The sequence below is a fragment of the Eublepharis macularius genome, chromosome 1 (assembly GCF_028583425.1).
Source record: "Eublepharis macularius isolate TG4126 chromosome 1, MPM_Emac_v1.0, whole genome shotgun sequence".
NCBI lineage: Eukaryota > Metazoa > Chordata > Lepidosauria > Squamata > Eublepharidae > Eublepharis > Eublepharis macularius.
The window spans coordinates 236,201,378-236,229,158 of NC_072790.1; the positions used below are offsets into that span (position 1 = coordinate 236,201,378).

Consider the following 27,781-nt stretch of genomic DNA (forward strand, 5'->3'; position numbering starts at 1 on the left):
GGCTGATTCCTGAATAATCTGAAATCCGTGTGCACAACTGAAGTTGTTGTCAGCTGGATGAGGCTGCAGTCTTCAGCACCTAAGATCCTCTCGGTAACGCAAAACTGAAAGCAGAAGTCAGATAGAACGGTTGCGGAGTTTAAAATTTTCCCGCACAAAAAAAATAAAGGCATTATATCGCTATAACACTGTAATTAAAAAAAACAGAAAATGACTGAACACGGCCATTTTTAGTGAGGTGTGGTTTTGGGTTAAAATAAAAATTTCTTTAATGGCAATTCAGTCATTTTTACTTGTTTTCTTCAGCAGAAAATTTTCATTGTGTGATGTCGTTATAGCGATATAAGGAAATTATTACAAAAAAAGGGGGGAGTCGCAGGAGAAATGGATTCTGGGATTGAGGAGAGAAAAAAAAGGGTGGGCCTATGGCATAGCGAGGCGAAAAACATCAATGTGAGGCATTCACACTGAGGCGCAAAATATCGCGACTATCAAGCACAAAGCAGAAGAGAGAAAATCGCATCAGTGTTGGAATAAGGTGGGTGTTTGCTGGGAAATTGCGCCATTTTCACACTAAATAGAAGCCCGTGTGACAATGGCCCTCGTGTTTCTTCGCACACCCAGCTGTCCACACCTAAGCGCTCTGTTCCGTTCTCTCTAATGGGCGCAGAAGCAGCTCCTCCCCCCTTTTTTTTGGCGTTTAATTCAGCTATAATGGAATAACATTAGATAAACATGCCGGTAGCCTAAGGCTGATTCCTGAATAATCTGAAATCCGTGTGCACAACTGAAGTTGTTGTCAGCTGGATGAGGCTGCAGTCTTCAGCACCTAAGATCCTCTCGGTAACGCAAAACTAAAAGCAGAAGTTGGATAGAACGGTTGTGGAGTTTAAAATTTTCCCGCACAAAAAAATAAAGGCATTATATCGCTATAACATCATAATTTAAAAAAAAACGGAAAATGACTGAACACGGCGATTTTTAGCAAGGTGTGGTTTTGGGTTAAAATAAAAATTTCTCTAATGGCAATTCAGTCATTTTTACTTGTTTTCTTCAGCAGAAAATTTTCATTGTGTGATGTCGTTATAGCGATATAAGGAAATTATTACAAAAAAAGGGGGGAGTCGCAGGAGAAATGGATTCTGGGATTGAGGAGAGAAAAAAAAGGTGGGCCTATGGCGTGGTGAGGCGAAAAACATCGATGTGAGGCATTCACACTGAGGCGCAAAATATCGCGACTATCAAGCACAAAGCAGAAGAGAGAAAATCGCATCAGTGTTGGAATAAGGTGGGTGTTTGCCGGGAAATTGTGCCATTTTCACGCTAAATAGAAGCCCACGTGACGACGGCCATGATTCCCTGGAAAAGTCAATAATGCTAGGAAAAGTGGAAGGCAGTAAGAAAAGAGGAAGACCTAATAAAGAGGAAGACTCCATAAAAGAAGCCACGTCCTCCAGTTTGGAGGAGCTGAGCAAGTCTGTTAATGATACGATATTTTGGAGGTCTTTCATTCATAAGGTCACCGTAAGTCAGAAGCAGCTTGACGGCACATAACACACAACACATTACACTTTGAGAAACTGAGTCAAATAGTTTAGTAATTCCCATTAGTGCCATAAAATATTGTTCAAAACACAATAGGACCTCAGCATAAATGTGCAATACACACAGCAGGAATGTGCAAAATACACAGCAGGAATGTGCGATACAACATGATCTTCTTTCTTATGAAAATCTGACAACCTCCAGGAGGCACTTGAAGATCCCCCAGAATTACAAGTGATCTCCAGCCTACAGAAATCAGTTTCCCCGGAGAAAATGGCAGCTTTGGAGGGTGGGCCTTCAACCAAAAGAAAAGGTGGAATATAAATATTTTAATCAATGAATCAATAAATAAACATTGCTCAGTGAAGTGGTAGTGTCAGGCTATGGATGACAGGATACGGTAGACAGGTCTCTGTCCCATTACAACAAGAAATCCAAGCTCTTGGTTAAATGGTTTTTATTCAGAAATCCAATCATTTCCATATATATGTCCATAGAATTGCTCAGAGGCAAGAAAGCATCTAAGCAGTACCCCCTTCCTTGATAGGAATAGAGACTTGAGGAAAGTACAACTCTTAAATACCCACTCATTTCCCCCTCCCAGTTAGACCACAGGTTTGCGTGGGAAACGGTCTGGGAATGCGTGAGAGTAAACTGGAACCTTTCAGACATTACAAGGTCACTTCTGTAAGCTTCAAAGAAAAGAGGTAAGACAGTTGTGTTCTCAGGCTGCGAGAGAAACGAAAGTGATGGTTAGAGCATTTGCAAAATGAAATCAAGTTACAGCATTAGCAATGGTTCCCCACAGAACAATGGCATGGACGTAGGGGTACAGACATGACAGGGAGGATCCACCCCAGTGCTATAATTGCATGTTTCCAAGCAGCCATTAGAGGAAAATCCAATTCAGTGGGCAATTTCTGACGTTGTTTGAATGCGTCACTGGGTCCGCTTGGCTGGGCCAACACCAATGCTCCTCTTCTTCTCAGCGTTTTTGGATCTAGATGGCCCCAAACACACAGGTCATTCCTTTCTTGCTTTTATCAAAGACTATGAGGAGGACAAAACCCACTGACGGGTTCTAAACATGAATGATAAAACCTTCTCGGAGATTTGCAAGCTGTTTCAGACTTTCTTCTTTTTCTGGAGAGAACTGATTTAAGCTCAGCCTAAGAAAAAGAACAGAAGGAAAAATGATCACCCAACAAAATTGAGCGGCAGTAGGTTCAAGACAGACGAAAACGAGAGCAAATCAGGACGAGAGGCACCTGTGTGTAAACGTAAATCAAGTCATGGTCCTATCCTATTGCTGTAGGAAAAAGGCATATCATTGGTCCACTTAACTGAGTATTGCCTGCTTGGATTGGAGCTCCTCTCCAGAGCCCCAAGCAGGAGAAGGCCTTGTCCAATACCTGCGGTGTGAAATCCTTTAAGTGGAGACATTGAGGGCTGAACCCGGGCCCTTATGGATACAAAGCATATGAACTAGAGGAACTTGGAGGAAGAGTTGTGGCTTAGTGGAAGAGTCCTCTGCTTGGCATGCAGAAGGTCCCAGGTTCAATCCCCAGAATTTCCAGCTAAAAAAAAAGGATCCGTTCATAGGCGATATGAAAGACTTCTACTTTTGACCCTGGTGGGCTGCTGCCAGTCTCAGCACACAGTACTGAAGACGATGGACCACTTACTAGATTCTGAATAATTCAGCTTTCTGTGTTCCAGTGAATCACTGAGCCCATTTTTATCTGCCTTTCTATGCCAGGCACAGCAAATTTTCTTTAATTTTATTTTTACTTACTTCATTACTGCCAAAATAGAAGGAACAGAGCAACGCTAAGCGTAGTTATACCCAGGGCTTTTTTTCTGGGAAAAGAGGTGGTGGAACTTAGTGGGTTGCCCTTGGAGAAAATGGTCACATGGCTGGTGGCCCCGCCCCCTGATCTCCAGACAGAGGGGAGTTGAGATGGCCCTCCATGACGCGCTCGGCGCAGAGGGCAATCTAAACTCCCCTCTGTCTGGCGATCAGGGGGCGGGGCCACCAGCCATGTGACCATTTTCAAGAGGTTCCGGAACTCCATTCCACCGCGTTCCTGCTGAAAAAAAGCCCTGGTTATACCCTTCCAAGTCCATTGAAGTCAATGAGCTTAGAAGGGTGTAACTCTTCCTTAGGACTACACTGTTAGTTCTCTCAAAGCCTACAGGCAGTCTTATCTCATCTTGCTCGGTCCTTCGACAGTAAATAAGATAATATGAGTGGTTTTGTTTCATGCTGGAAACTCGACACCACTCTCCTATTCCTACTTTCCCTGCTGAAAAATCCAAAATATTTGAAAGCTTTCAACCTGGAAGCACACCAAGTTACACAAAAGTGAGTGCCTGCATCCAAGTATACTTAATTTGAATCATATTGTCAGGACTGACACAATCCAGGGCACAGCCAATCCGTCAAATATGAAGAGTCAAGTTAGATTGGACAGTTTTACAGGGCCAGGGAGAACACTGCTAGTTCCTTCCCGCAACACTGCTCAGATGGTAGCTGAAATAACACCCTGTGGCCATTCATAGTAATAGTAATAGTGCTGCCACCACAACCTCCGAAGGATAGCAAATAATAGATTAATAGCTTCCTCCTCTGGCAAATTACCACAGCGATATGAAGAAGAAGATGAAGGAGGAGGAAGAGTTGGTTTTATACTCTGCCCTTCACTGCCCAATGGAGTACAATCACTTTCCCTTCCTTTCCCTGTGAGAGGGGAGAGGCTGAGAGAGCTCTGAGAGAGCTGTGACTGACCCAAAGGCCGATTCCAGACGACTAACCTGAAGGCGCTGCATGCCGCCATGTTCCGGATCGCGACGGGGAAAACGCGATATTTCCCCGTTGCGATCCGGAACATGGCAGCATGCAGCGCCTTCAGGTTAGTCGTCTGGAATCGGCCTAGGTCACCCAGCTGGCTTCAAGCGGAGGAGTGGGAAATCAAACCCAACTCTCCAGTCTAGAATCCAGACATATGGAAATCAAAAATCGCTATTAGGTTTGTTAGTGTGTGTGTGCGTGTGTGTGTGTCCAGTAGCACCTTTAAGACTAGTAGTCCAGTAGCACCTTTAAGACTAACCAACTTTACTGTAGCATAAGCTTTTGAGAATCACAGTCCTCTTCTTCAGATGCAATCCTCTGGATCTATGTGTCTGTGTGTGTGTCTGTGTGTGTCTGTGTGTGCACGTGCAAGAATAACCACAGTCCTGATCATCAATACCTGATTTCTGTAAGAGCAGGGGAACTCAAAATGAGATCACACATCTCTTCGTAGCATCCGTCTGTGAAATAATTGCCGTTCAAGTTCAGCAGCTGGAGGCTCGACTTTCCGGCGAGAGCAGAGCAAAGTGTTCTGCAGGATGCATCTGACAAACTATTTTCCCGGAGCCTGCAACAGATAGGCAGAGGGTCAGGTTTTGCAAGCCTTCTTAAATCTTGAAATGAACAGGGGAGGCGGTTTCGTTTTAGCTTCTCGCAACTACAACCTTGCAGGGTCAGACAAAAGGTTCACCCAGTCTGACTTTTGCTTCCAGAAGCGGCCTAGCCCAGAGGTGGCCAGACCTTGCGGCAAAAGTCTGGGGACCCAGCCCCAGAAATTCATCAGGAACCCCACGAATTCATGCAGCGGCTTTGCCAGCTTCGAAAAGAATATGTGGCACACGTGCTTTATTGTCTTTTCAAAGGTGCCAGCCAATGAGTACAGCTGCTACAACTCTAGAATTTGGGGGCAGCATTTTTCAGGGACGAAAGAGCTGCTCCCTGCTTCTCAAGCATTTGTCTCCGGAACTGCCTTTCAGCCCTGCCTCCCCCTGGGAAGATCTGATGGGAATGGGATTGCCAACTCTGGCTCGGGAAATCCCTAGAGATTTGGGGGCAGTTCCTGTAAAGAGTGAAGTTTGGAAAGGGAAGGAAGCTTGCGGGGATGGAATGCCGCATAAACTCATATGAAACTGCCTTGTACATTAAATCGAACCTTTGGTCCATCAAGGTCTGTTCTATCTATCTATCTATCTATCTATCTATCTATCTATCTATCTATCTATCTATCTATCTATCTATCTATCTATCTATCTATCTATCTATCTATCTATCTATCTATCTATCTTCAATATAAATATAATCAATGAATTTGTTTACACTTTTTGCACTTGCACTTTAAAAGCTTTAAAAATTAAAAAATTATTAAAAAATTATTTAAAAATTTCTAGGTCTCTTAGGACCTTGTGTCGCCCTGGGTTTTCTCGTTTACATGAGACCCGCCCCTTTCCTTCTTTTTTGTAGATTTCCTTTCTGTAACCTGGAGATCAGTTGTTAACTCCAGGCCCCACCTAGAGGTTGGTAACTTTAGCTGTGGGAGCGGAGTAAAAAAGTGAGTGCCAAAATCTCCCGTTCCAAGCGTGAATATTTAACCCATTTTTTAAATTGAATCAAATTGATATTTCGTTAGGGGAGGGCTATTTCCCCCCCTATCTTCCTCCCTTCCATTGGTAATGGAGACCTTACAAGGCACTTTTCCTCAGACTTTTCTAACTCCAGCCCCCACCCCCGGATTTCATTCCCACCCCGCCCACCGCAAACTACCAGATATTCTAGTAGATACGTGCAAGTTATAAGCAACAATAAGCTATTTTATTTGACTTGACTTATTATTCGAATTTAAAATCAAAATTATTCTAAGCCTCTCTCATAATGTTGGCTTTTATTGAAACAGAACAGTCATGCTAATTTCTGAACTGAATTCAACAAGAAAGTTTTGACACAGAGAGAGCCTGAGGAACAGTCAAAAACGGGCTTACTATTTTATTGCTTCCAGCTTGTCTTCATTTGGGCATTATGTGTCTGCTGCCTGAAAATAATTTTAAAGTTCCTCTCCTTCAGTGATTTTCTTGCAATCTCAAGAGAGAAAGGAATACAGGACCCTGTCAGCGCAAGGAGGCAGGGGAAGGGAAGAGTTGGTATAGGGTTGCCAGATCCAGGCTGGGAAATTCCTGGAGATTCTGGGGGTGGAGCCTGGAGGGGTGGAGTTTGGGGAGGGATCTCAGCTGGGTACCCTGCCATCGAGTCACCCTTCATAGCAGCCATTTTCTCCAGGGGAACTGATCTCTGTCACCTGGAGATTAATTCCAGGAGATCTCCAGCTACCACCTGGAGGCCTGGCAACCCTAAGTTGGTAGTTCATCTCTCCCTTGAGATTGCAAGAAAATATAACTATATAACTATGATTGTATAGAAGAGATGGACTGAAAAGTATGGTATTTACATGTATTAAGTATGTAAAAGCTTGAGTCATCTGTTATTAGTTTAAGTCAGGGCTTTTTTCAGCTGGAACACGGTGGAACGGAGTTCCGGAACCTCTTGAAAATGGTCACATGACTGGTGGCCCCGCCCCCTGATCTCCAGACAGAGGGGAGTTTAGATTGCCCTCCGCGTGGGCAATGTGACCATTTTCTCCGAGGGCAACCCACTGAGTTCTACCCCCTCTTTTCCCAGAAAAAAGCCCTGGTTTAAGTTGTAATGAAAACTAATAAAATATATATTGGAGATTGCAAGAAAACAATTGCAAAGTTCCTCTCATCCAGCGATCCAGCATAGCTCTGACTTTGAAAAACTCTTCCCCTCCGTTGCCTCCCCACACTAGGGACATAACGCTGTTTTCAACTAAAGTTCCCAGGTAAAATTGCGTCCCCAACACATTAAAAAGCCATGATCCTCTGCATGGATTGCAGAGAATTCATGCAGGATTTACAATGGATTGTAAATCCCAGGGTGTTCTATTTATGGTCCATTTTAGAAATGCCCAATTATTTTCGCTAGTTTTAGTTTAGGGTAGAGGTCCCTTAGTGCAAGAAGTGAGCATTGCTGAAGTTCGTGTTGTGTTTTGCACAAGTGAAGTCATGCATATTACCATGGGGAGGTGGGGGGAGCATAAGACCACTGAATCTAGCCACTGGAAACCAAAAAGCTGGACATGAAGGCAACAACCCTCCTCTTTTGGTTGTCTTCACATCCAGATAAACTGTTCCAGCACATGGAAGTTCTATTTAGCTACCACAGACAATAGCTTCTGATAGACCTGTCCTCTTCCATGAATTTGTCTAAACTTTTTAAAAGCCATCAAAGCTAGTGACCATCCACACATCTTCTGGCAATGAGTTCTATATATTAAAAAAATATTTCCTTTTTATCAAGGCTGAACCAGCCACCAATCACGTTCAATAGGTGACACTCAGGTTCTAGCATTATGAACGGGTTCCAATTGACAGTGAGCTTATAAATGTTTTTAATAAATGAATAAGAAAAAAACCCTCTTCTGTTTATTCTCTTCACACTATTCTATAAATTGATGGTGAGAGGAAGGCAAGCTTATAAATGTTTTTAATAAATGAATAACAAAAAAACCCATCTCTGTTTATTCTCTCCACCCAATTCTATAAATTTTGGTGTATTGCATGGAATTTTCAAGCTGCTGCTTAGTTAGCTTGGTTTTGTTGTTTTTTTGTTGTGTCTGTACGTTTTATTGAGTACTGTCTTGTAACATTTGGTTTAAATGTATTTCTGCATGCATCGAAGTGTGCTGGGGTGACTGCTACTTACACTAGTTCCTTTATCTTGCAACGTGGACTGCTGAATGCTTTCAATAGATAGGAAAGGCCCCGTTCTTGCAGTTTGTTTTTGGTCAGATCAAGCCTTAGGAGAGTTTGATTCTCCAAAAGAGCCAAACCCAGGTCTTCACAGCATGGTTCAGTAAATACATTATTTGCCAAACTAGAGAAAGGAGGCAAGAAACAGGAGAAGGAAGTGAGAGAAAAGACAATTCAAATAATGCAATGCTATACTGGTATCCCTGAGAATTTTAATTCATTTTATTAAACAGCCCAATGTTTCTAGTCCTCAGATATCTGCACAAGGTGCCAGTGGTATGTACAGCTTGGCTCACCCTGACCCGGATGACAAGCCCGATTTTGTCAGATCTTGGAAGACTTGGTTAGTACTTGGATGGGAGACCTCCAACGAAGACCAGGGTTGCAGAGGCAGGCAATGGCAAACCGCCTCTGTTAGTCTCTTGCCATGAAAACCTCAGCAGGGGTCGCCCTAAATCAACTATGACTTGACGTCACTTTCTACCACCACCACAGCTTGGCATAGACAATGCTACCCATCTTGTGCTAGTATTGTATAGTTTTATCAACTTACATTGCATAGTTTCAGGTAGGTGGCCATGCAGAATTCAAGTCCAGTGGCACCTTAGAAACCAACAAGATTTCCAAGGTGTAAGCTTTCAAGAGTCAAAACTCCCTTTGTCAAATTATTTTGACAGCTTTGACTCTCAAAAGCTTATACCCTGAAAATCTTGTGGGTTTCTAAGGTGATACTGGACTCAAACCTTACATTGTGCAATCCACTTTGAGTCTCAGTGAGAAAGGTGAGCTATAAATATAATCCTTAAAGATAAAGGGTGAGCCGTATTCCCGACGACTCACCTCTTATCCTGGCGCAGGCGCACTGAGGACCCTACAGTGCGCCTGTGTAACCCTTGCCCACTAGAGGGAGATAGACAGTTGGAGTATTCCTTATAAGGAAAAAAGGCGCAGTTTTCCCTGAGAGACTGGAGGGCCTGAAGCTGCCGGGAGAAGCACTCTCCCCTCAGAAACACTCCTTTCTAGGAACTCTGTATTAATGTTATAGGGCTCCTGTGAAGAACAGAAGGCATCTCAACGTAGAGCACAGCTACAAGTTGCTGCAATTCAAGGGACTGACCACCACACAGAAGTCAGAAAGACTGAGACCTGGGCCTACTTGAGTAAAACAGGCCTGTTTTGTTACATGATTGTTGTTATATATGCTTTATTATTGTATTGTTCCAAATAAGATCTTTTTCTCCTCAAGTTTGTTCACTGTAATCTTTTATAAACGCAAGTGTCATAAGGTGGGATCACACTGTCATAGACATGAACTGTCCCAGTTCTCAAATTAGATAAATTTATTTATTTGATATTGCCCTTGAATAAAACAGGTTACACCTGCACCAGGATAAAATGAGAGTTGTCAGCGGCAGACCTCTGAGGGGCTGCGGAGCCGGTGGGGAGGTGCAGCATGGGAGAGACCCCCACGGCCTTCCCACCACCTCTGCAGTGGCTGCAGGGCCATGCTGTGCCTCCCCGCCACCTCCTCGGCCCCTCAGAGGCCTGCCTGCAGAGCTGGCAGGGAGGCGCAGCACAGGGGAGACCCCCCCTCATGCAGCCTTCCTGCCGCTGAGGGGCTGTGGAGCCAGTGGGGACTGAGGTGCAGCGCAGAGGAGCCCCCCCCCGGCATGGCCTTCCTGCCATCTCTGTGGCGGCAGCAGGGCCTTGGACCCGCTGCTAGCGCCCGTTGTATTTATTTTTACAATGGGCTCTGTTGTATTCACCAATTGGTGGGAAGACATATAGAAATGCCTGCAATTAAATGCCATTTGTGTTTAATGAATATTGAACAGCATTAACTTTTTAGTTCTATTGCTGTCCTTTTCTGGTTGAACAGCCTATTGGCTTTAAGACCTAGATGGGATCTAGGATATGCGTATGGAAATATAACTATAAAGATAGACAGCAGTTCACTGGATAGGCGAGAGCTGGTCGTTGCCCCCATTCATTCTCCGCCCTTGTTCTCAAGCCTGCATTGCAATCTTTGTCTGTTAGTTGCTGGACATGCAAATAGGTCTGAGATGAAGGCAGCAGTTGGTGGCGTAATGGCTTCTGTCACCAGGATGCCAACAGCTCCCCAGTACAGCCATTCAACGGCCACATTGTAAGCCAGATGACTCGCTTCAGTTCCTACTTTGCTATTCCCCACTCTCTCCCCGAACAAATCTATACCCAGACTTAAGCAGAAAGAAAATGTCACACAAATTAACCCTGAAATCTCCAAACTGAAACTCAGTTATAATGTTTAATTTTGACGAACATAGAAAACAAAATCCTAAGGCTAAGATTCTAGCCTTAAAATATCATTTCCTCCATCCACTTCTTTCTTCTTCTGCAGAACCTATATTGATACAGCATTGATCAACAACTCTTTCCTTATAATGTATGTGTGTGTGTTATGTGCCATAAAGTTGTTTCCGACTTATGGTGACCCTATGATTGAAAGACATCCAAAATGCCCTCTCATTAACAGCCTTGCTAATTTGCAAACTGGAGGATGTGGCTTCCTTTATTGAATCCAGCCATCCCTTTTTGGGTCTTCCTCTTTTCCTACTGCCTCCCACTTTTCCTAGCATTATTGTCTTTTCCAGGTTTCCTTATAATTCCAGTATTCCTTGTAATATGCTGGCAAAAAAATCCCAAGAATTCAAGATCAACTATTTCCAAATCAATTGTTTTGGGAATACATTCCGATTTCACCTCCCAGTAAGGATTTGCAGAGATAACGCCGGCTGGCTGCAAGCATACCTCAGGCTTTCCAGTTTACAGTCTGAATGCTTCAAGGCACAAGCAATGTCCTTGATTGCTGGATCTCTGAGGTCATTGTTGCTGAGACTGCAAAGGACAGAGAAAGGACACAACAGCATTTGGCAACTGAGGTGCTCAAAATGACATCAATAAATAAATAAAACTGGACTGCCTTCTCCTAGCTATAGAGATTCAGGGGAGATTCTTTCCTATAAAATTACAATAATTGTACTCAGGGCTTTTTTTCATCTGGAACGCGGTGGAAGGGAGTTCCAGAACCTCTTGAAAATGGTCACATGGCCGGTGGCCCCGCCCCCTGATCTCCAGACAGAGGGGAGTTTAGATTCTAAACTGATCTAAACTAAACTAATCTAAACTCCCCTCTTTCTGGAGATCAGGAGGCGGGACCACCGGCCATGTGGCCATTTTCACCAAGAGCGATTTAAATTTTTAAAAACTCCCCCCTCCTTCCAGCTGACCCAAAGTGACATCATTGTGCGGTCCTGAGTTCCACTGCTGAGTTCCACCACCTCTTTTCTCAGAAAAAAAGCCCTGATTGTACTTATATTCTGCTCTTCTAGACAGATTAGTGCACCAATCAGAACAATGAACAAATGCAGTGTTATTATTATCTCCGCAATACAACCAGGGAGCTGGGGCAGAGAGGAATGGCTTCCGCAAGGCTTATAAGCTTATATATTTATTTTTATTTATTTTATTACATTTGTATTCCACTCTCCCTGAAAACCAGGCTCAGAACGGATCACAGATAAAGAATAAAACAGAAGCATAATAATTAAAACACATGCCATAAAAACATTATGGCAGTAGTGGGATTCAAACTGGCAGAGTGCTGATTTGCAACCCAACCACTTAGCCACTGTGCTAGAATGCACCAAATGAGAGCATCAAAACACATGAAGGAGCATCCTTTTGGCCAATTCTCACTTTTATATTTTAGACTCTCTTTTGGCTTGTCTGGAGTACAGTATTTGAAATGGCTGCCTCACGGTCTGAGACTGGGACGTAACCTAGTCAGTTACTATGGGTGAGGTATGGAAGTTTCAAAGCCCTGTTCAGATAATCAGCGTGTGTAATACCAACCTCTGGGACTGGCAAGCAGGATGGAGCTTCTGGGTTGGCCAGTTTTAGTGTTAAAATGGGAATATGAACAAATGAGGCTGTCTTGTACTGAATCAGACCCTTTGTCCATCAATGTTCGATTTATATACCGCCTTCAGGACAACTGTGTGTTATTATTATCCTCACAACAATCACCCTGTGAGGTGAGTGGGGCTGAAAGAGCTCTGAGAGAGCTGCGACCGACCCAAAGTCACCCAGCTGGCTTCACGTGGAGGAGTGGGGAATCAAACCTGGCTCTCCAGATTAGAGTCCTGCCACTCCTAACCACTACACCAAACTCGCTCCCTACTCAGACTGCCAGTGGCTCTCCAGGGTCGCAGGCAGAGATCCTTCCTAGCACCACCTGCTTCAACTTTTAACTTGAAATGCTGGGGATTGAACCGAACTACACATTATATTTATTAATGAGTTGCGTCCACAGACCTGACTCACTTTCCCCATAGCTACACAGCAGCTGCAGGAAATGTCATTTTTAAAACCTGCAGGGACCCAATTTGACTTGAGTTTGCAGTGAGGGGAAGCTGGGGCTCCTGACTCTCCTAGCGCCATTTTCCGGTGGGGAGTGGCTTGCATCACTCTGGAGCTGCAGGTGGAGCATTCCAAGCACCTGCAGCTCTGTAGTTATGCAAATAATTCCCGCTTGGGGCCATTTCATCTCAGAAGGACAATGCAGGTTGGTGACGGGCCCGATCTCCTCCTCCTCCCGCTATAGTCCCAAGCCTAATGAGCGCCCCCCCGCCAGGGTTTAAATATGACATTTCCTGTAGCTACTGTGTAGGGAAAGCTGACTTTTTTATCAAAGTAAAAAAACAGGGATACAAAAAGAAAGAAAGGGGGCGGGAAAAGTTAATAAGGTCAAAAAAAATTTTTTGCGACTTATCGCTACAAGAGTTCTTCGAATACAGAGTGCACAAAAACTTAATCTTTTTCAATATTTATCCACATAGCAATAAAAATTGCAACTGTTAAGTCCCATTGCTATATACTACACATACTTAGCACCTCCCACCTCCTTCCCCATACTTAGTAATAAAAAATTAATAATCAAAAAGGAAAAACTCATTCCATTATTACTACACTATTTCATCTTATCTCTTTATGTAACTGATTAATATAGCAATCCTCTCTACTTATCCCTAACTTTATCAATGTTTCCATATCTACAAACTATTTTAGCAATTATATATTTGATTATATATTCATACATTTCCCCCCTTGTCAGACTGTAACCTCTTATAAGCTACATACAATAAGTCGGTATGTGATCTTATTCCAATTTATAAAACTGCAACATCTTATTTATTCTATTCTTTATAAGCAAAATAATTCCCCCATTTCGGGAAAGCTGACTTATTAAAAAACATACCATGTAGTTTGGCCCTCAGTGCAGAAGGCCCTAGGTTCAATCCCAAGCAACATCTCCAGTTAAAAGGATAAGGCAGTAAGGGCTGTTTTCACACGTCTTATCCGCCGCCGGAACATTGGACAAAACACCCTTCTTGCGTGAAATCGTGCCAGGAAGACGCTGTCTTCCGGGTGTTTTGCACGACGTTCCAGCGGCAGGTAAGATGTGTGAAAATAGCCAGGGTCATGTGATAGACCTCTGCCAGAGACCTTGGAGAGTTGCTGCCAGTCAGAGAAGACAATCTTGACTTTGATAAGAATCACCTGACTCAGTATAGGGCAGTCTCATGTGTTTAGGAGGCAGTGCTCATGTCTGGTCCATAGTGCAAAACCTCCTGGCAACAGTTCACAGCTACCTATGTGTTGTGAACTCAAATCCTGAATTGGCAACACCCAGGCCCCAGATACACTTGCCCGTGCCTCAGTCTTGTATCACACACAGGGAGCTTTGACTCCTGAAAGCTCATATGCTGGCCGTTTCCACACGGCTTACCGCTGCTCGTAACAACCCAGAAGATTGCACAAAAAACGCGGAAGATCGCATTTTCTCGTGCGAGATTTGCGCAATCTTCCGCGTTTTTTGCACGATCTTCCGGGTTGTTACGAGCAGCGGTAAGCCATGTAGAAATGGCTCCTGGAATTCTCGTTGCTCTTTAAGGTGCTACTGGACTCAAGGCTTAGCCCTGATATTGAAACCTGAGCATAAAATGCGGGTGAAATTTGGAACACGCGTCTTCACAGAAGCCCTGGCCTGATCTTAAATCAGGGCCGTTTCCACATGGCTTACCTTGTTCCGGAAAACAGCGAAATCTCACACGAAATCTTGTGAGAAGATGCTGTTATCACACGAAATCACACAAGAAGATGCTGTTATCGCACGAGAAGACACAATAACAGTGTCTTCTCGTGAGATTTCGCGCGAGATTTCACTGTTTTCTGGAACAAGGTAAGCCGTGTGGAAATGGCCCCTGTGATCAGTTCTGTCAATTTTAAAGTAGGGATACTATTTCACATTTTTCTGAGGAGAGAGAGGACAAGATTCCAAAAATTATGCTAAATTTGGATTACTTTTTTTTGTTAGTATAGATGGTTTCGAAGATTGAATCTATCCTCAAAGTGGCACATAATCCTCCCAATTTTACCTCACGCTCTTACCTCAGATCTCTGATTATGTGCAACTGCGGGCCAAGCTTCTGCAACCCTTCCACTTGGATGAGGCAAGAGTCAAGGTTGAGGTGCTGAATCTGCTTACAGCAACTTATAATGTAAGCAAGGATGATACAATCAACGGGCATGAGGTATAGCTCTGAGAAGTCCATACGGGCAGTCTCTTCCACCACCAGACGCACGAGCTGGCTATTATGAGCCTCAAAAAGCAAATTGAAAATATTCATGGCCTTCCTTTTATTTCCTACATTTCTTTTTCTGCCACCAGCGTCCATATTTATAAAAACTTTCCAGTCCATCTTGGTGAGCCATTCAATGACTCGCTTCGTGGTCACTGCAGAGAATGTCCCCAGAGTTTCTTGCAGGGGTGCCCTCGTCGCAGGGTGAGAGAGGCCACAGAGGAAACGAGAAAAAATTTCATATTCGCCATCTTGGTTTCTCCGAGTTCCCGCCATGACATCTTGGAAATTCTCCTCCTTGAAGTCTAAATAATGGACAAGAGCAGCAAAAAACTCTTGAATGGTGAGGTGAACGAAGGAATAGGTGACCTGAGAGACCGAACTGCCTTGGATATTTTCCACCAGGAAGGCCGTGAGGAAAGGAGATTTGTCCAAAGCGAAGGCCTCCAAATAGTTTTGGTCAAAGACCAAGGTGTGGTTGTTGAGGCCATAATCAGCCAACCAGCCCAGCTTTATCAGCACCTCCCGCACCTCCAAGGATCCAGGGAGCTCCCTGCTGTGATTGGCCAACATATACTTGATGTAGCTTACAAAGAGCTGGGTCACAGTTTTTGGAAGGGGCAGGGGCTGCCCCATCTTGGAGGTGAAGCAGGGTTGCAACGCAGTGCAGGTGATCCAGCAGTAGGAGGGATTGTAGCAGAGGGTGTATAGAACCTGGCTGCCTCTCACATAGGCCAAGGCCTTGTTGGCAATCACGTCATCTCCAAAGAAGTTGCGGAAGTACCTTTCTCGTTCTCGGGAGAGGAAGCCCACAATGCTCGCCACTCTGTGGAGGATGCCAGTCTCCAAATGAACAAGCTTGTTTGGCCGGCTGGTCAGGAGAACGGAACACCCTTCGAGAAGCGTCTGTTTCAGCAAACTGGCCACGATTACATTGACTGGTTTCACATCTCCCACTTGCAGGCAGAGGGCTTGGGTGGAGTGTCTTCTCAAATCCAGGTCACTGTTGCTCTCGTCCAAACCGTCAAAGATGAACAGCAGTTTCTTGGGTTCCTGTAGAATCGTCTGAAGTTTGTTGCTTAACCGGGGGTACTCCTGTTGGATCAGCCTTTCCAAACTGGTTGTTGGCCCCAAGGCATTAAGGTTTCGGAAACTGAAGAGGAAAACAAAAGCAAATTTCTGGTAGTGTCTCTCTGTGGCCCAGTCAAAAACGAACTTTTGCACGAGGGTCGTCTTGCCCACTCCGGCCACCCCGCAAACCATCACAGATCGGGGCAAGCGGCGAGATTGAAAGCACCATCGGAAAAGACGGTCTGCTGTGATCTGCTCCAACTCTGCTTGCATCTTGTGGCGGAGACGATATTCGTTCAGCTCGCCAGCAGCCGCTAGAGCCTCGTGTTCCTCAGCGCTCTGTTTCCTGAAGTGGACGTCCGAGATCATTTTTATCTCTACGTAGCGATTGAGGATGGGAAAACTCTGCCCTTCCAACTGAGCCCGACTGCCACTTTCTTTCAATGTTCTGGTTTGTTCCCTTAGAATACTTTTATGTTCTTCTTGACAAGCTGGACAGAAGAGCACAAAACATAAGAAACATCCAGTTAGATCAAGCGCAGGCAAAGAGAAGATTACACCACAGCCGACAATTTCTAGACAGCAACGCTTCAGAGAGAGAGGGTGAACTCACATAACTAAAACATATGACTAAATCCTATGACAATCTTTATTTTTTTAAAATAAGCATCCTGAACTAGTCTGTCAAGGTCCAAACTTCTAGGCTGCAAAATAATTTGGGTATCAGAATTATGGATGGAAGACACATAACCTTACTGAAGCTAAGGAGGTCTGGATCCCAGTCTGTGATTGGGTTGGGGACCACCTAGGAAATCTGCTTTGAGTTCTCTGATGGAAGAATGGTGCAATATAAATCGAATAAATGTTTTTTTTAAAATAATGCATAGGAATATACTACAGAACTATCAATATTGCCTCACATGTGTTTGTTGTGATGCCTTATTGTCACTTTTTGCTATTCGTAGTAGAAAGACAGGACACACAAGTGAAGCAAGACCATAACACAGAATATGGGAGCCACTCACTCCCTTCTCAAATCTCTTTGGTACCATGTGTCATTTCTTTCTGTTGGCTGCTCGGGCCAGCACATTCAGGGTCTCTCTACACAATACTTTTGACACGTGTTCTTCACGTGTCGGGAGACACAATATTAGCTGGGAAGCATAGTTTTGAAAGAAAGAGCCAGTGGAGATCGCTCTGGAGGGGATGGATTCTCGCACAGCCCTCTGCAGCCTCTGCCATCTCCTCTTATAACAACAACAACAGCAATAATAATAACATTCGATTTATATACCACCCTTCAGGACAACTTAATGCTCACTCAGAGCAGTTTACAGTGTATTATTATTATTATCCCCACAACAAACACCTGTGAAGTGGGTGGGGCTGAGAGAGCTCTGAGAGAGCTGTGACTAGCCCAAGGTCACCCAGATGGCTTCAAGTGGAGGAGTGAGGAATCAAACCCGGCTCTCCAGATTAGAGACCCGCGCTCTTAACCACTACACCAAACTGGCTCTCTTCTGGAGTCTTGGCCCTGCCTGGGCTCAGTTCGAAGTTTTAAGCAGTGAGGGCGGCAGGGTTAAAGCTCTGGAAGGGGAGACAGTCCACTAGAGGGGGCAGAAAGCTGTTGGAGACTCCGTCCCTTCTGGAGCGATCTCCGTCGGCTCTGTCTTTCAAAACTACACTTCCCGGCTAACATTGTATCTCCCAACGCTTGACGGACACGCACCCCAGCATCTCATGTAGAGAGACTCTCAGAATCAGAAGTATCACTGCTGAGTCTCCAACTCCCTCATACCTTTCACTTCTGGATCAAGATTGTATCCAGCTTCATTCAGGAGAATTTCCTCTAACAGTGCATCACCTTTAGAAAACAAAGAAGAGCAACAGTTGGTAATGAAATTTGGCAAAGTCTGATTCTCTTCTCCTTCCCCAGATGAATCATTCGAACTCCTAGGTTGCTTCTACACAGTAATAATAATAATAAAAACCAAAACAACTGCACTGATATACTGATATACCACTGTTCTAGACAGATTAGTGCCTCACCCAGAGTGGTGAACTAGTTTGTGCTGTTATTATCTCCACAATACAGCTGCGGAGCTGGGGGTGAGAAGAGTGGCTGACCCAAGGCCATCTATTGAGCTCATGGCAGGAGCAGGATTCGAACCAGCAGAGTTCGCAGTGAACCAGCAGAATTTGCAGCGAAACCACTTAACCGCTGTTCTACAGTAATGGATCTCACGTTGCTGGTGCAAAAGTAAAGGCATTCAGTGAGTGTAGAATATCCCCGCGCTTTGTTTCCCCTCATTTTTCCTTCCTCCATCCCTCACAGCACCCATTCCCTACCCCGCCGCTCTCTACCAGTGGGCTTTTTTGGACCAACCAATGTCAATGACCAATTTTTAAAAAGCCCTCTGGTGGCATGAGTGAGGAATGGCAACCACAAGGGACTGGGGCAGGGGAAATGGCACTGATATGGTGGGAGCAGGAAAGATGTGCACTTTCCTGTCCACACAGCTCATATTTTGTTTTTCTGGGATCTTTCTAAAAACATTCTGAATTCCCAGCATTCATTTTTAAAAATTCCATTTCAGTTTTTGAAAAGTAAGTCTCTAGCCCTTTTCATTGCGGAGATATAAGGAGAAAGGCATATCTCCAAAGCAAGAGATTTTTTTAAAAAAATGATAGCTGGGAATTCAGAGAGCCAATATGCAGACTTTAGAATGTTATAAGAATATAACAATATTCAATTGCCAGTTTTTAAAAAGAAACTGAGAAAGCCCTGGAGCGGAGGGAAGAATGGCTGCTGCCAGGAAACGTGGGCAGGGAAACTACAGGGATATCTGCCACATGGAAACCTGTATTGACTAGCCACAGCAGCAATAGGGAAACTACACAGTCCTGTCCCTAGGTGGAAAGCACCACTGTGGAAGCATCCCAGGTTTAAGGAAGATTACAGCAAAACCAGGGGGGGACCACCAAGGTACATGAATGTAATACAAAGCTGTGTGGAAGCAGAAGGGGAAAAAAACCATCATATTCAAAACTGGATTAAGCACCCAGTGCGGAAGCAACTTTAGATTCAAATACAAACTTCTACCATCTACAGTCACGGGGTCTTGAGAATGGACAGTCCCTCCAGGGAACTTAGGCTGCTTTCACACGCCTGTTAAAGGCCCCGGAAAGTCGCGCAAAACTCACGGCACGACAGCATCTTCATAGCACGATTTCCCGTTTAATGGCACAATGATGTCAGAAATCGCACCATTAAACGGAAATTGTGCTATGAAGATGCTGTTGCACCATGAGTTTTGCGTGATTTTCTGGAGGCATTAACAGGCAAGTGAAAACGGCCTTAGTCACCAGGTTAATTAACATTAGCAGGCAATTTAACTAGTCTTGCCTTGAAACATAGTTTGAGTCTGGTCTAAGCAGAGGAATAGAAATTGGGGGAAAATAAATAAGAAGGGAGGGTAATATAAAAAAGGTAAATTTTTGAAATATTAGGACTACAAGTATAATGTTTGTAAGGATATTATAGATGCTGTAGAGAAAACTGAAAATGATTTCGTATATATGTATCATTTTCTCTAGTTTCTGTTATCTTTTTTATTCTTTTTTCCTCTCTCTCTTTATTTCTGTTTTTTCTTTCTTTTTCTTTTCTTTTCTCTTTTTAAATGAGATTTTAAATTCATTAATAAAATAAAAATTGTTCTTAAAAAAGGAATGTTGAATTGTAGCATATTGGGACTTGGTTTAGTATGGGGCAGCACTGGTATAGAATTGGAGGGACAGAATAGATATGGCTTGTGTTCTTGTTTCCATTACGGATGCTAAGCCTATATTATGCTTCTATTTCTATTTCTCCTCCGAACTAACACTGTAAAACCATCATTCCATCATTGTATAACTTTATGCCATGGGATTTTAAGCAGTAGACCAGTGCGGGGGAAAGGGTTAACCCCAGAGCTCATTTCGAGGGGGCGCAGGAACACAGTTCCGGCAGTTCCCCAAAGAGGTCACATGCCAGATGCCCCCGCCCACCTGACTCTCGGCCATTTTGAGCCCGTTTCAGCCTGGATTGGGGCCAAAACGGCCTGGATCGGGGCTCTGACAGGTGGTGGATCACTCTCCCACCCAGCAGCAGCCTGATCCTGATCATTTTGGGCCCCTTTTTGGCCGTTTTCAGCCCCTTTTTGCCATTTTGGGCCCAATTTCAGCCCTGAATGGCCAGGATTGGGTCCAAAACAGCCAGGATAGGTGATGTCAGGGGGTGTGGCATATGCAAATCAGCCATGCTAATGACACACATCCGGTGATGGCAAGGGGTGTGGCATATGCTAATGAGCTATGCTAATGAGTTCCTCCAGCTCTTTTTCTATGAAATGACCCCCGGTTAACCCTGTCTGCATTATGGCTCTGCTCTGATCTCTCCCACCCAAGCTGCTATTACTAGTTTAAAAACAAACAAACAAACAGAAAATCCAGTTATGGGTTGCTCACTGTCCTAGCTACCATGGTCCTCGCCTGCCAGAGGTACGACAAACTTCTTTCATCCAACTTGCTCACTGTTCAGGGAAAAAAGGAGCAGGAAACGGTACGTTACCATTTTGGATGATTTCCTCCACCATCCCCTGGAGGTTGGGGTGCGGCCACCTGCTCCTCAGAGCAAAGAAACACTTCCAAAGCCCCAACGCAGCATCTTTGCTCTCCGCCAGAATGTCGTCGACCAGAGTCTCCGCCGCTTTTGTGGAATCATGGTGTTTCTCCAGATCGGCATAAATCTAAATAAAGGGAACAAAGTTAATAAAGGCATTCACATAGTTGTAACTGTTTGCTCATGAGAGAAAGCAGAAAACATCATAATCTTGCTGTTGTGAGGACCATCTCCCAGTGTGGCACGCACCCCCCATGTTTCAAGAATGTGGGCAAGGCCACTGCCTGGTGGAGCTCGTGGTTGGCAGGTGATTCCTATTAAAGTTATTCAATAGCTCTTCCCTGCGGGGTAGACTGCATGGATGCTACATAATTTGCTATAAGGCATCGTCCAGAATTTCCACCCTCTTCTTTACTGATCTAGTTAGAACTAAGCAAGAAGAACATCTTAGTGGGTCAGCCTAGATGTTCTCAGGAGATATCTGCGCGGTGGCAGATCCTTTCCAGGGAACCTTTCATCTAAGAGAGTTTCCCAGCAAGGAAAGGCATCTTCTGCCCTTCCTTCCATAATATATATCATCATCAATATATCTAATTCTCAATGTGGCCAAATCTGTGGATACTTATATCCAGAGAATGGGGCCCTGAACAAAGCAAGGTTACCTGAGCTTTCTGATGTGTGATGGCCTTCCTGATTGTCAGTTCTTGAAGCACCGCGGGAACGTCATTCTCTGTTACGTAGATGAACTCTGGACGGAAATGCTGGCTGAGCTTCATCAACTGGCCAGATGTGAAATTCCCCAGGTATTGCTCAAAGGCTTCAACATCCGCTGAGGAGAGAGAGGACAGCGGCCTTTCACACAACCACAATCCAGAAGATGCTGTCTTGGAGTAAGTTACCTGAAACCACCACCTTTTCCGAGGAATTTGGGTGGGATGAAATGAAATCCGACCCTCAAGTCAGAGTTGACTTATAGCGACCCCTAGTGGGGTTTTCATGGCAAGAGACTAACAGAGGTGGTTTGCCATTGCCGGCCTCTGCAACCCTGGTCTTTGTCGGAGGTCTCCCATCCAATTACTAACCAAGGCTGACCCTGTTTACCTTCTGAGATCTGACAAGATCAGGCTCACCTGGGCTTTATCTCCTGGCCTTTTGGGTAGTAGCTCTTCACCAATGGTGCATTCTGTCTTACAAGGATCATGGAACTAGTTCTTTGGGGACCTTTAGAAACAAGATTAAAACTTGCCATTCCATCAAGTTTTTGGGGGGAAGGTATCATTCCAAACCTCTCTGTTTATGCGTACTTTGGAAGGTTGAGAATGCTTCTGTATTAAAACTTTTTTTAAAAAAATCAAGTTGCATTTTGAATAAGCTAGCAAGAACAAACCTTTCCACCAATTTTCATCGGCTTTCACAGTGCAGATCTACCACTAAATGTATCTAAGGTAGTGATAAATAAATCATATGTTGGCCCCCAGAAACCTAGTTACAGATTCTATGTTTGCACCATTAGCAGAATCAATCGTTTAGCAGAGGAGGCATAATTATAGGTGGTTGTTAGCTGGTTCTGCTGGCTTGTGTGTGTGCAGGAGAGAAAATAATAAAAGTGTACACTTGCTTATATTTAGAAAGGAAATAAGAGTTCTTTATTGTAGGAACTCCATACTCTGATAGGAAAGGTGGAGAGACAGATCCTAACTACCTATCTAGTCTAAGGATGGACATGGATGCTAGGACATGCCCTGCATCCATGCTTCCAAGATGGAGGGAGAAGAAGGAGAGAGATGTTGCCTGGAACAAAGCCAAGAAGAAAAGAAGTGAGAGGGAGGAAGTCAGGAGGAGGAAATCCTGAGAATAACAATCTACATATCAAAAGATATTCAGAGCAGTAAACAGTAAACAGAGTGCCCTGACCTCTCTATCTTTCTAACTCTTTGGTTTGTCCCCCTCTGAAACCTGAGGAAAGGGACAGTGCTGAATACTCCACTTCCAACAGGTAGGATATAAATCTAATCAATAAATGAATAATAAAAAAATAAGCAATTCCAAGTGAGATCAGCTCATTTGTCAACTACACATGCATACATACAGAGCCTTACCTTCCGTCGCCAGACCTGCAGACATTTTGGAGCAACCCGAACTATGATGTCCCTAGGAGAAGTCTGAAAGAGAGAAAGAGAGAGATGTTCACATTAGGAAACCTGTATGCTTGGTGCCCATTCATCCTTTATAAAAGAAACCACACCCAAATCATTGCCTCTCCTTCCAAGACAGTCACCTCAAAGCAGTAGCAAAGGGGGATTCCCCCTAAAAGCAGGGGGTTTGCACAGACCTTTGATTTGAGCACGGCATTCCAGAATGGAAGCTTGTCTGCCGTTGCTTAATGGGAATTCCTGAAGCTCACACAGAACATCTGAGGGCTAAGCTAGAAGTGACGGATGACACTTGAACGGCAAGTGAACAGACTCACATGTATTCCTCCCTGTTCACTTGTGCTCCACTTGATCACATAGTGGAGTGCAAGTGGAGCGCAAGTGAACAGAGAGTCTGTTCACTTGACGTTCAAGTGTCATTTGTCACTTGTAGCTTGGCCCTTAGTGTTCCCAAAGTACCCTTTGAGAGTTTCTATTCCTTGCCTCAATCATCACCCAAAAGGGAGACTGCAATGAAGAAATCAGAAGAAGATTGAGACTTGGAAGTTCAGCTATGACGGAACTAGAAAAGATCCTTTAAAGATAAAGATGTCTCTCTGGGAACCAAGATAATCCACACTACGGTATTCCCCATTACTATGTTCAGCTATGAAAGTTGGAGAGTGAAGAAAGCTGACAGGAAGAAAATGGATTCATTTGAAATGTGGTGCTGGAGGAGAGTTTTGTGGATACCATGGACAGCCAAAAAGACAAAAAAGTGGTTATTAGATCACACACACATTTGAAATCATCACAGGAGCTTTGACTCTTGAAAGCTTATACCCTGGAAATCTTGTTGGTCTCTAAGGTGCCACTGGATTCAAATCCTACAATTTTAATGATGAACTCCCAGGAGACAAATCCTGAACTGGGGGTTTAACAGTAAAACAAACAGTTGGAGGATATTGTCCAACCACCTGTGCACTCTAGAACATGTCCCCAAATCTCTGCAAAACACAAGAGCTGCCCAGTCAATATGTGGGGACGTCCATGGCACAGAGTGGTAAGCCTCAGTACTGCAGCCCAAGCTCTGCTCACGACCTGAGTTCGATCCTGGCGGAAGCCGGGTTCAGGTAGCCGGCTCAAGGTTGACTCAGCCTTCCATCCTTTTGAGGTCGGTAAAATGAGTACCCAGTTTCCTGGGGGGTAAAGTGTAGATGACTGGGGAAGGCAATGGCAAACCACCTTATAACAAAAAGTCTGCCAAGAAAATGTCGTGATGCGGCGTCCCCCATGGGTCAGTAACGACTCAGTGCTTGCACAGGGGACTACCTTTACCTTGGTAGAGAAGCTGATGCTAAAGTGGTGGGAAGTTTGAAAGCATTTTCCCTAATCCAGGCCTGCCTAAACTGTCTCTCACCAAGCCAGTGCAGCTTGGCAACCCATAAAAGCTATATAAAGTTCTGGCTTTAGGTCCTGCTTAGGACAGCTGAATGTTGTGTGTGTGCGAGAGGGAGGAAGACAGAGAAACAGAGAGAGATGTTCCTGGAAAGCCACATAAAGGCTGCTGAGACGCATTTGGCTTCAGGATTCACAAGTTTTGTCTAGAGCGGCACCTGTTCTCTTTGCCTGGCAGAACTCACGCAGTGGAAGGAACATTTGCCACCCACACCCTGTTGAGATCATGCCTCTCTTGACTCTCCCGTGCACACCTTTAGACTCTTATCTCTCTCCCCCGCTGCGGACGGAGGAGGAAGGTGTGTGCTTGGCATTAGAACTGTGGGTCCCTTGTGGTGAATACAAGTCCTTAGGGGAACCGGTTGGTTCAAGGCCCCGTAAGAAACTATTTCCCATGGACTTAAACTGTGGCTGAAATTAAATGGAGCTTTGTGTACTCCAGAACACACCCGAGAATCCTCGGCAGCACACAGAGACCCCCTCCCACAAAGTAGACAGCTCCTTGCAGAGAGGGCACCCTAAAAGGCTAACCAGGGCCAGCTCAACCGGACTCTTGGTCTCCTAGGGACTCTCGGCTTGGGGAGGACGCCGGGAAATCACCGGCCTGCTTCTCAGCTTGGCTAGCCTTCCAGAGACAGGCTGATCCGCTCAGCTCTCTAGGCAGCAACGAGAATCCAGCTGGGATTCTTGCAGGCCGATCACCACGAGAGGAGACGGCCTCCTCTGTTGCTGGCCAAGATGCCATTTCTAAGACCACAAGAGGTTGGAGGAGGAAATTTTAAAAGTGTTTATTCAACCAAGTAATTTCACTTTCGATCAACGAGGCTTCGCAGGGCAGTCTTAAGATCATTTGTTCTGAACCACAACGGTGCCAACGTTGTATGCGGTGGTTAGAGTGTCAGACAAGGATCCGAGGGTCAAATCTCCACTCTATCACGGCAGCTTGCTAAGTGACCTTGGGTCAGCCGCTGTCTTTCTCAGTCTAGCCTACCTCAAAGGGTTGTTGTAGTGATGATAAAAATGGAGGCACGGAGAATGATGTTGTAAGGGGTTTTGGGTCCCTATTGTGGAGGAAAGCCGGGTATCAAAACTCATAAACAAAATAAATGAACGGGGAGGGCTGCAACGCCTGTTCCCACTTCCTTGAGAGTAAGCCCCATTGAGCAAACTAGGACTTGCCTCTGAGTAAAAATGAACGGCACCAAGTTGTAGATTTGCTCCTGGCAACAACCAGCTTGATTCATTTAACAAACAACTCCAGTGTTTGAAATTCATGAGGACAGTTCTTTAAAATGGTCAGGACTGATTACGGCAGCCCGTTGTTTGCAGCACAGTCTTTAGAGGGATATCTGAACTCTGCCTTGAAAGCTTCCTGGACGACCGTGGGCTAGTGTCTCTCTCTCAGACTAGCCTTCCTCACAAGGTTGTTGTGAAGATAAAAAAGGAGAAAGAGAGAGCCATCGAACTCCTTGTAAAATGGGTGGGATAAAAATAAAGGTAAAGGTGCAAGCACCGAGTCATTACTGACCCATGGGGGGATGTCACATCACAACGTTCTCTTGGCAGACTTTTGTTATGGGGTGGTTTGCCATTGCCTTCCCCAGTCATCTACACTTTATCCCCAGGAAACCTCGTACTCATTTTACCAACCTCGGAGGGACGGAAGGCTGAGTCAACCTTGAGCCGGCTACCTGAACCCGGCTTCCGTCGGGATCGAACTCAGGTCGTGAGCAGAGCTTGGGCTGCAGTACTGCCGCTTACCACTCTGCACCACGGGGCTCTATGGGATAAAAATATAATGCATAAATATGATTGCCCGTATGAAGATTGTTATGTTGGGTGACCACAGCAATCAAAGCAATGAGCGTAGATTCTGGACAGACATGCAATGCATAATTAGCTGTTGGAACTCATGGCCACAAGGTGTGAAGCAAGTCCCTGGCTTGGATGGCTTTAAAAATGGATGAGAGATAAATTAATGGGGGCGAGGGGAGGATGATCAGTAGCTATAAAACCATAAATAGAACCTTCACGTTCAGCAGTATACCCCTGAATGCCAAGTTGTATGGGGAGGTCAACAGCAGGAGACGGACGGACAGACGGACCGGACCGGACGGACGGACAGACAATCCAGTGTTCACCTGTTGGCAAGCATGCTGGGGGTTGCCCACTTAACTAGACTGGTTATCACCAACCTCCTCCTCATGCAACATCTGTTATGTGGAGCCTCTCTGTAGTTCCCTAGGTGTGAGTTAAAAAAACTCTGCACCTGCTCAGGGGCAATTTCACCTCTTCCTACATTCCCGACCTGAATACTGATACAAAACACAGATATTTCAGAGAAGCTGTGACTTCAAAAACAGAAATTTTTGCTGAAGGAACATTAACAATATGGCGACGTTATTAGCCCTGCAAGGGCTAGAGACTTTAAAGTGGTCACTGGGAATTCAGGGGAACGAACGGAGCGTGGCAATAGGTCATCATGACTTTATAACAATATGGCAACAGCCATTTTTTTTAACTCCTCTGGTGGCACTGGGGGGTGGGGGGCAGCCCCAGGATACACAGTCAAGCAAAGCGCAAGGAAGATTCAGTTGCGCTGCAAATAACTGTGCGTTCATAGACTCCGAGGGGCTAAATGGGGAGCCAACCATCACCCTCCAAGGTGGTGCTACTGGGAGTCAAATTTCACCTCCCTGAGAGGGACAAGGTACCTGAAGCCCTGCATAAGAAAACATGAAACCTGCTTGTTCCAAAGCACAGCATTTCTTCTCTGGCCCCTGCCCCCCAGATTTCAATCGGATCCATTTTATTTCTTCACTTAAAACCATTCCCCTTAATCCAGGCCTGGGCAATTTGATTCCCAACCAACCCAAACGCAGCTCACCAAACACTTATGGCAACCTACTAAGGAGTGGATAAATCTCCTATTTGGCCTGCCTTTCAGGAATGGCAAAAACAGGAGACGGGAGACTGTTTAGTGCATGAAAGGAGAAAGTATTTGGGGGAAGAGCTGCCCTTGGCTTGAAGAACCCCCAGTTTTGTCCAAACCTGCCCTAATCCCTTCACTGGAATCTATATGCAGAGAAAAAAAGAGATATTTTGCCACATACCGTGTGGAGCTCATCCTGCCTGACTCTCCCATGCACACCTTTGGACTTTGCTCTCTTACCTTTCTTCCTTGTGGGTGGAGGTAGGCAGCCACGCGCCCGTTCAACAGGCACACGTTTTATGTGAAAGGGCAACACCAACCTGCTTTTTGCTTTGCCAACCAAGCATCACCCCGGACTCTGAAAAGAGGTTCCCAGGATGCTTAAACTGTAAACAAAATAAAGTTTGGGTCCCCATTTCCCAAAATATAAAATGTGTTAACAGAACGGTACAAAAAAGGGAAAGGGACTGTAGACTACACCGCTGCGTACAGTACATATTATCTGTTTGCTGTATGCATTAACCCGCTCTTGCTGTATTGTTCTCTACTGATATAATACCATTTGTCTGCATTGCATATAATGGTGTAATCTGTTTGTTTATTTAGATTATTTATTTATACCCTGCTT

General features: G+C 44.8%; 1 protein-coding gene across 3 annotated transcripts; it reads right to left on the minus strand.

The window, feature by feature from the left end:
- Positions 1-1,693: 1,693 nt before the first annotated feature.
- Positions 1,694-27,362, minus strand: LOC129337167 (NACHT, LRR and PYD domains-containing protein 3-like). Of its 3 annotated transcripts, XM_054990892.1 has the most exons (11): positions 26,269-26,289; positions 22,731-22,793; positions 21,762-21,852; positions 21,294-21,460; positions 20,581-20,758; positions 17,770-17,835; positions 14,710-16,462; positions 11,008-11,094; positions 8,171-8,341; positions 4,797-4,964; positions 1,694-2,714 (listed from the first exon to the last, which is right to left on the minus strand). In XM_054990892.1, exons 4-11 carry the CDS (start codon positions 21,405-21,407, stop codon positions 2,627-2,629), a joined length of 2,625 nt encoding a protein of 874 aa, XP_054846867.1. In that variant the 5' UTR covers positions 21,408-21,460; positions 21,762-21,852; positions 22,731-22,793; positions 26,269-26,289; the 3' UTR covers positions 1,694-2,626. The 3 variants fall into 3 exon arrangements, with proteins under 3 accessions (XP_054846867.1, XP_054846781.1, XP_054846702.1); XM_054990806.1 differs by lacking the exons at positions 21,762-21,852; positions 26,269-26,289 and adding an exon at positions 27,335-27,362; XM_054990727.1 differs by lacking the exon at positions 21,762-21,852.
- Positions 27,363-27,781: the final 419 nt, after the last annotated feature.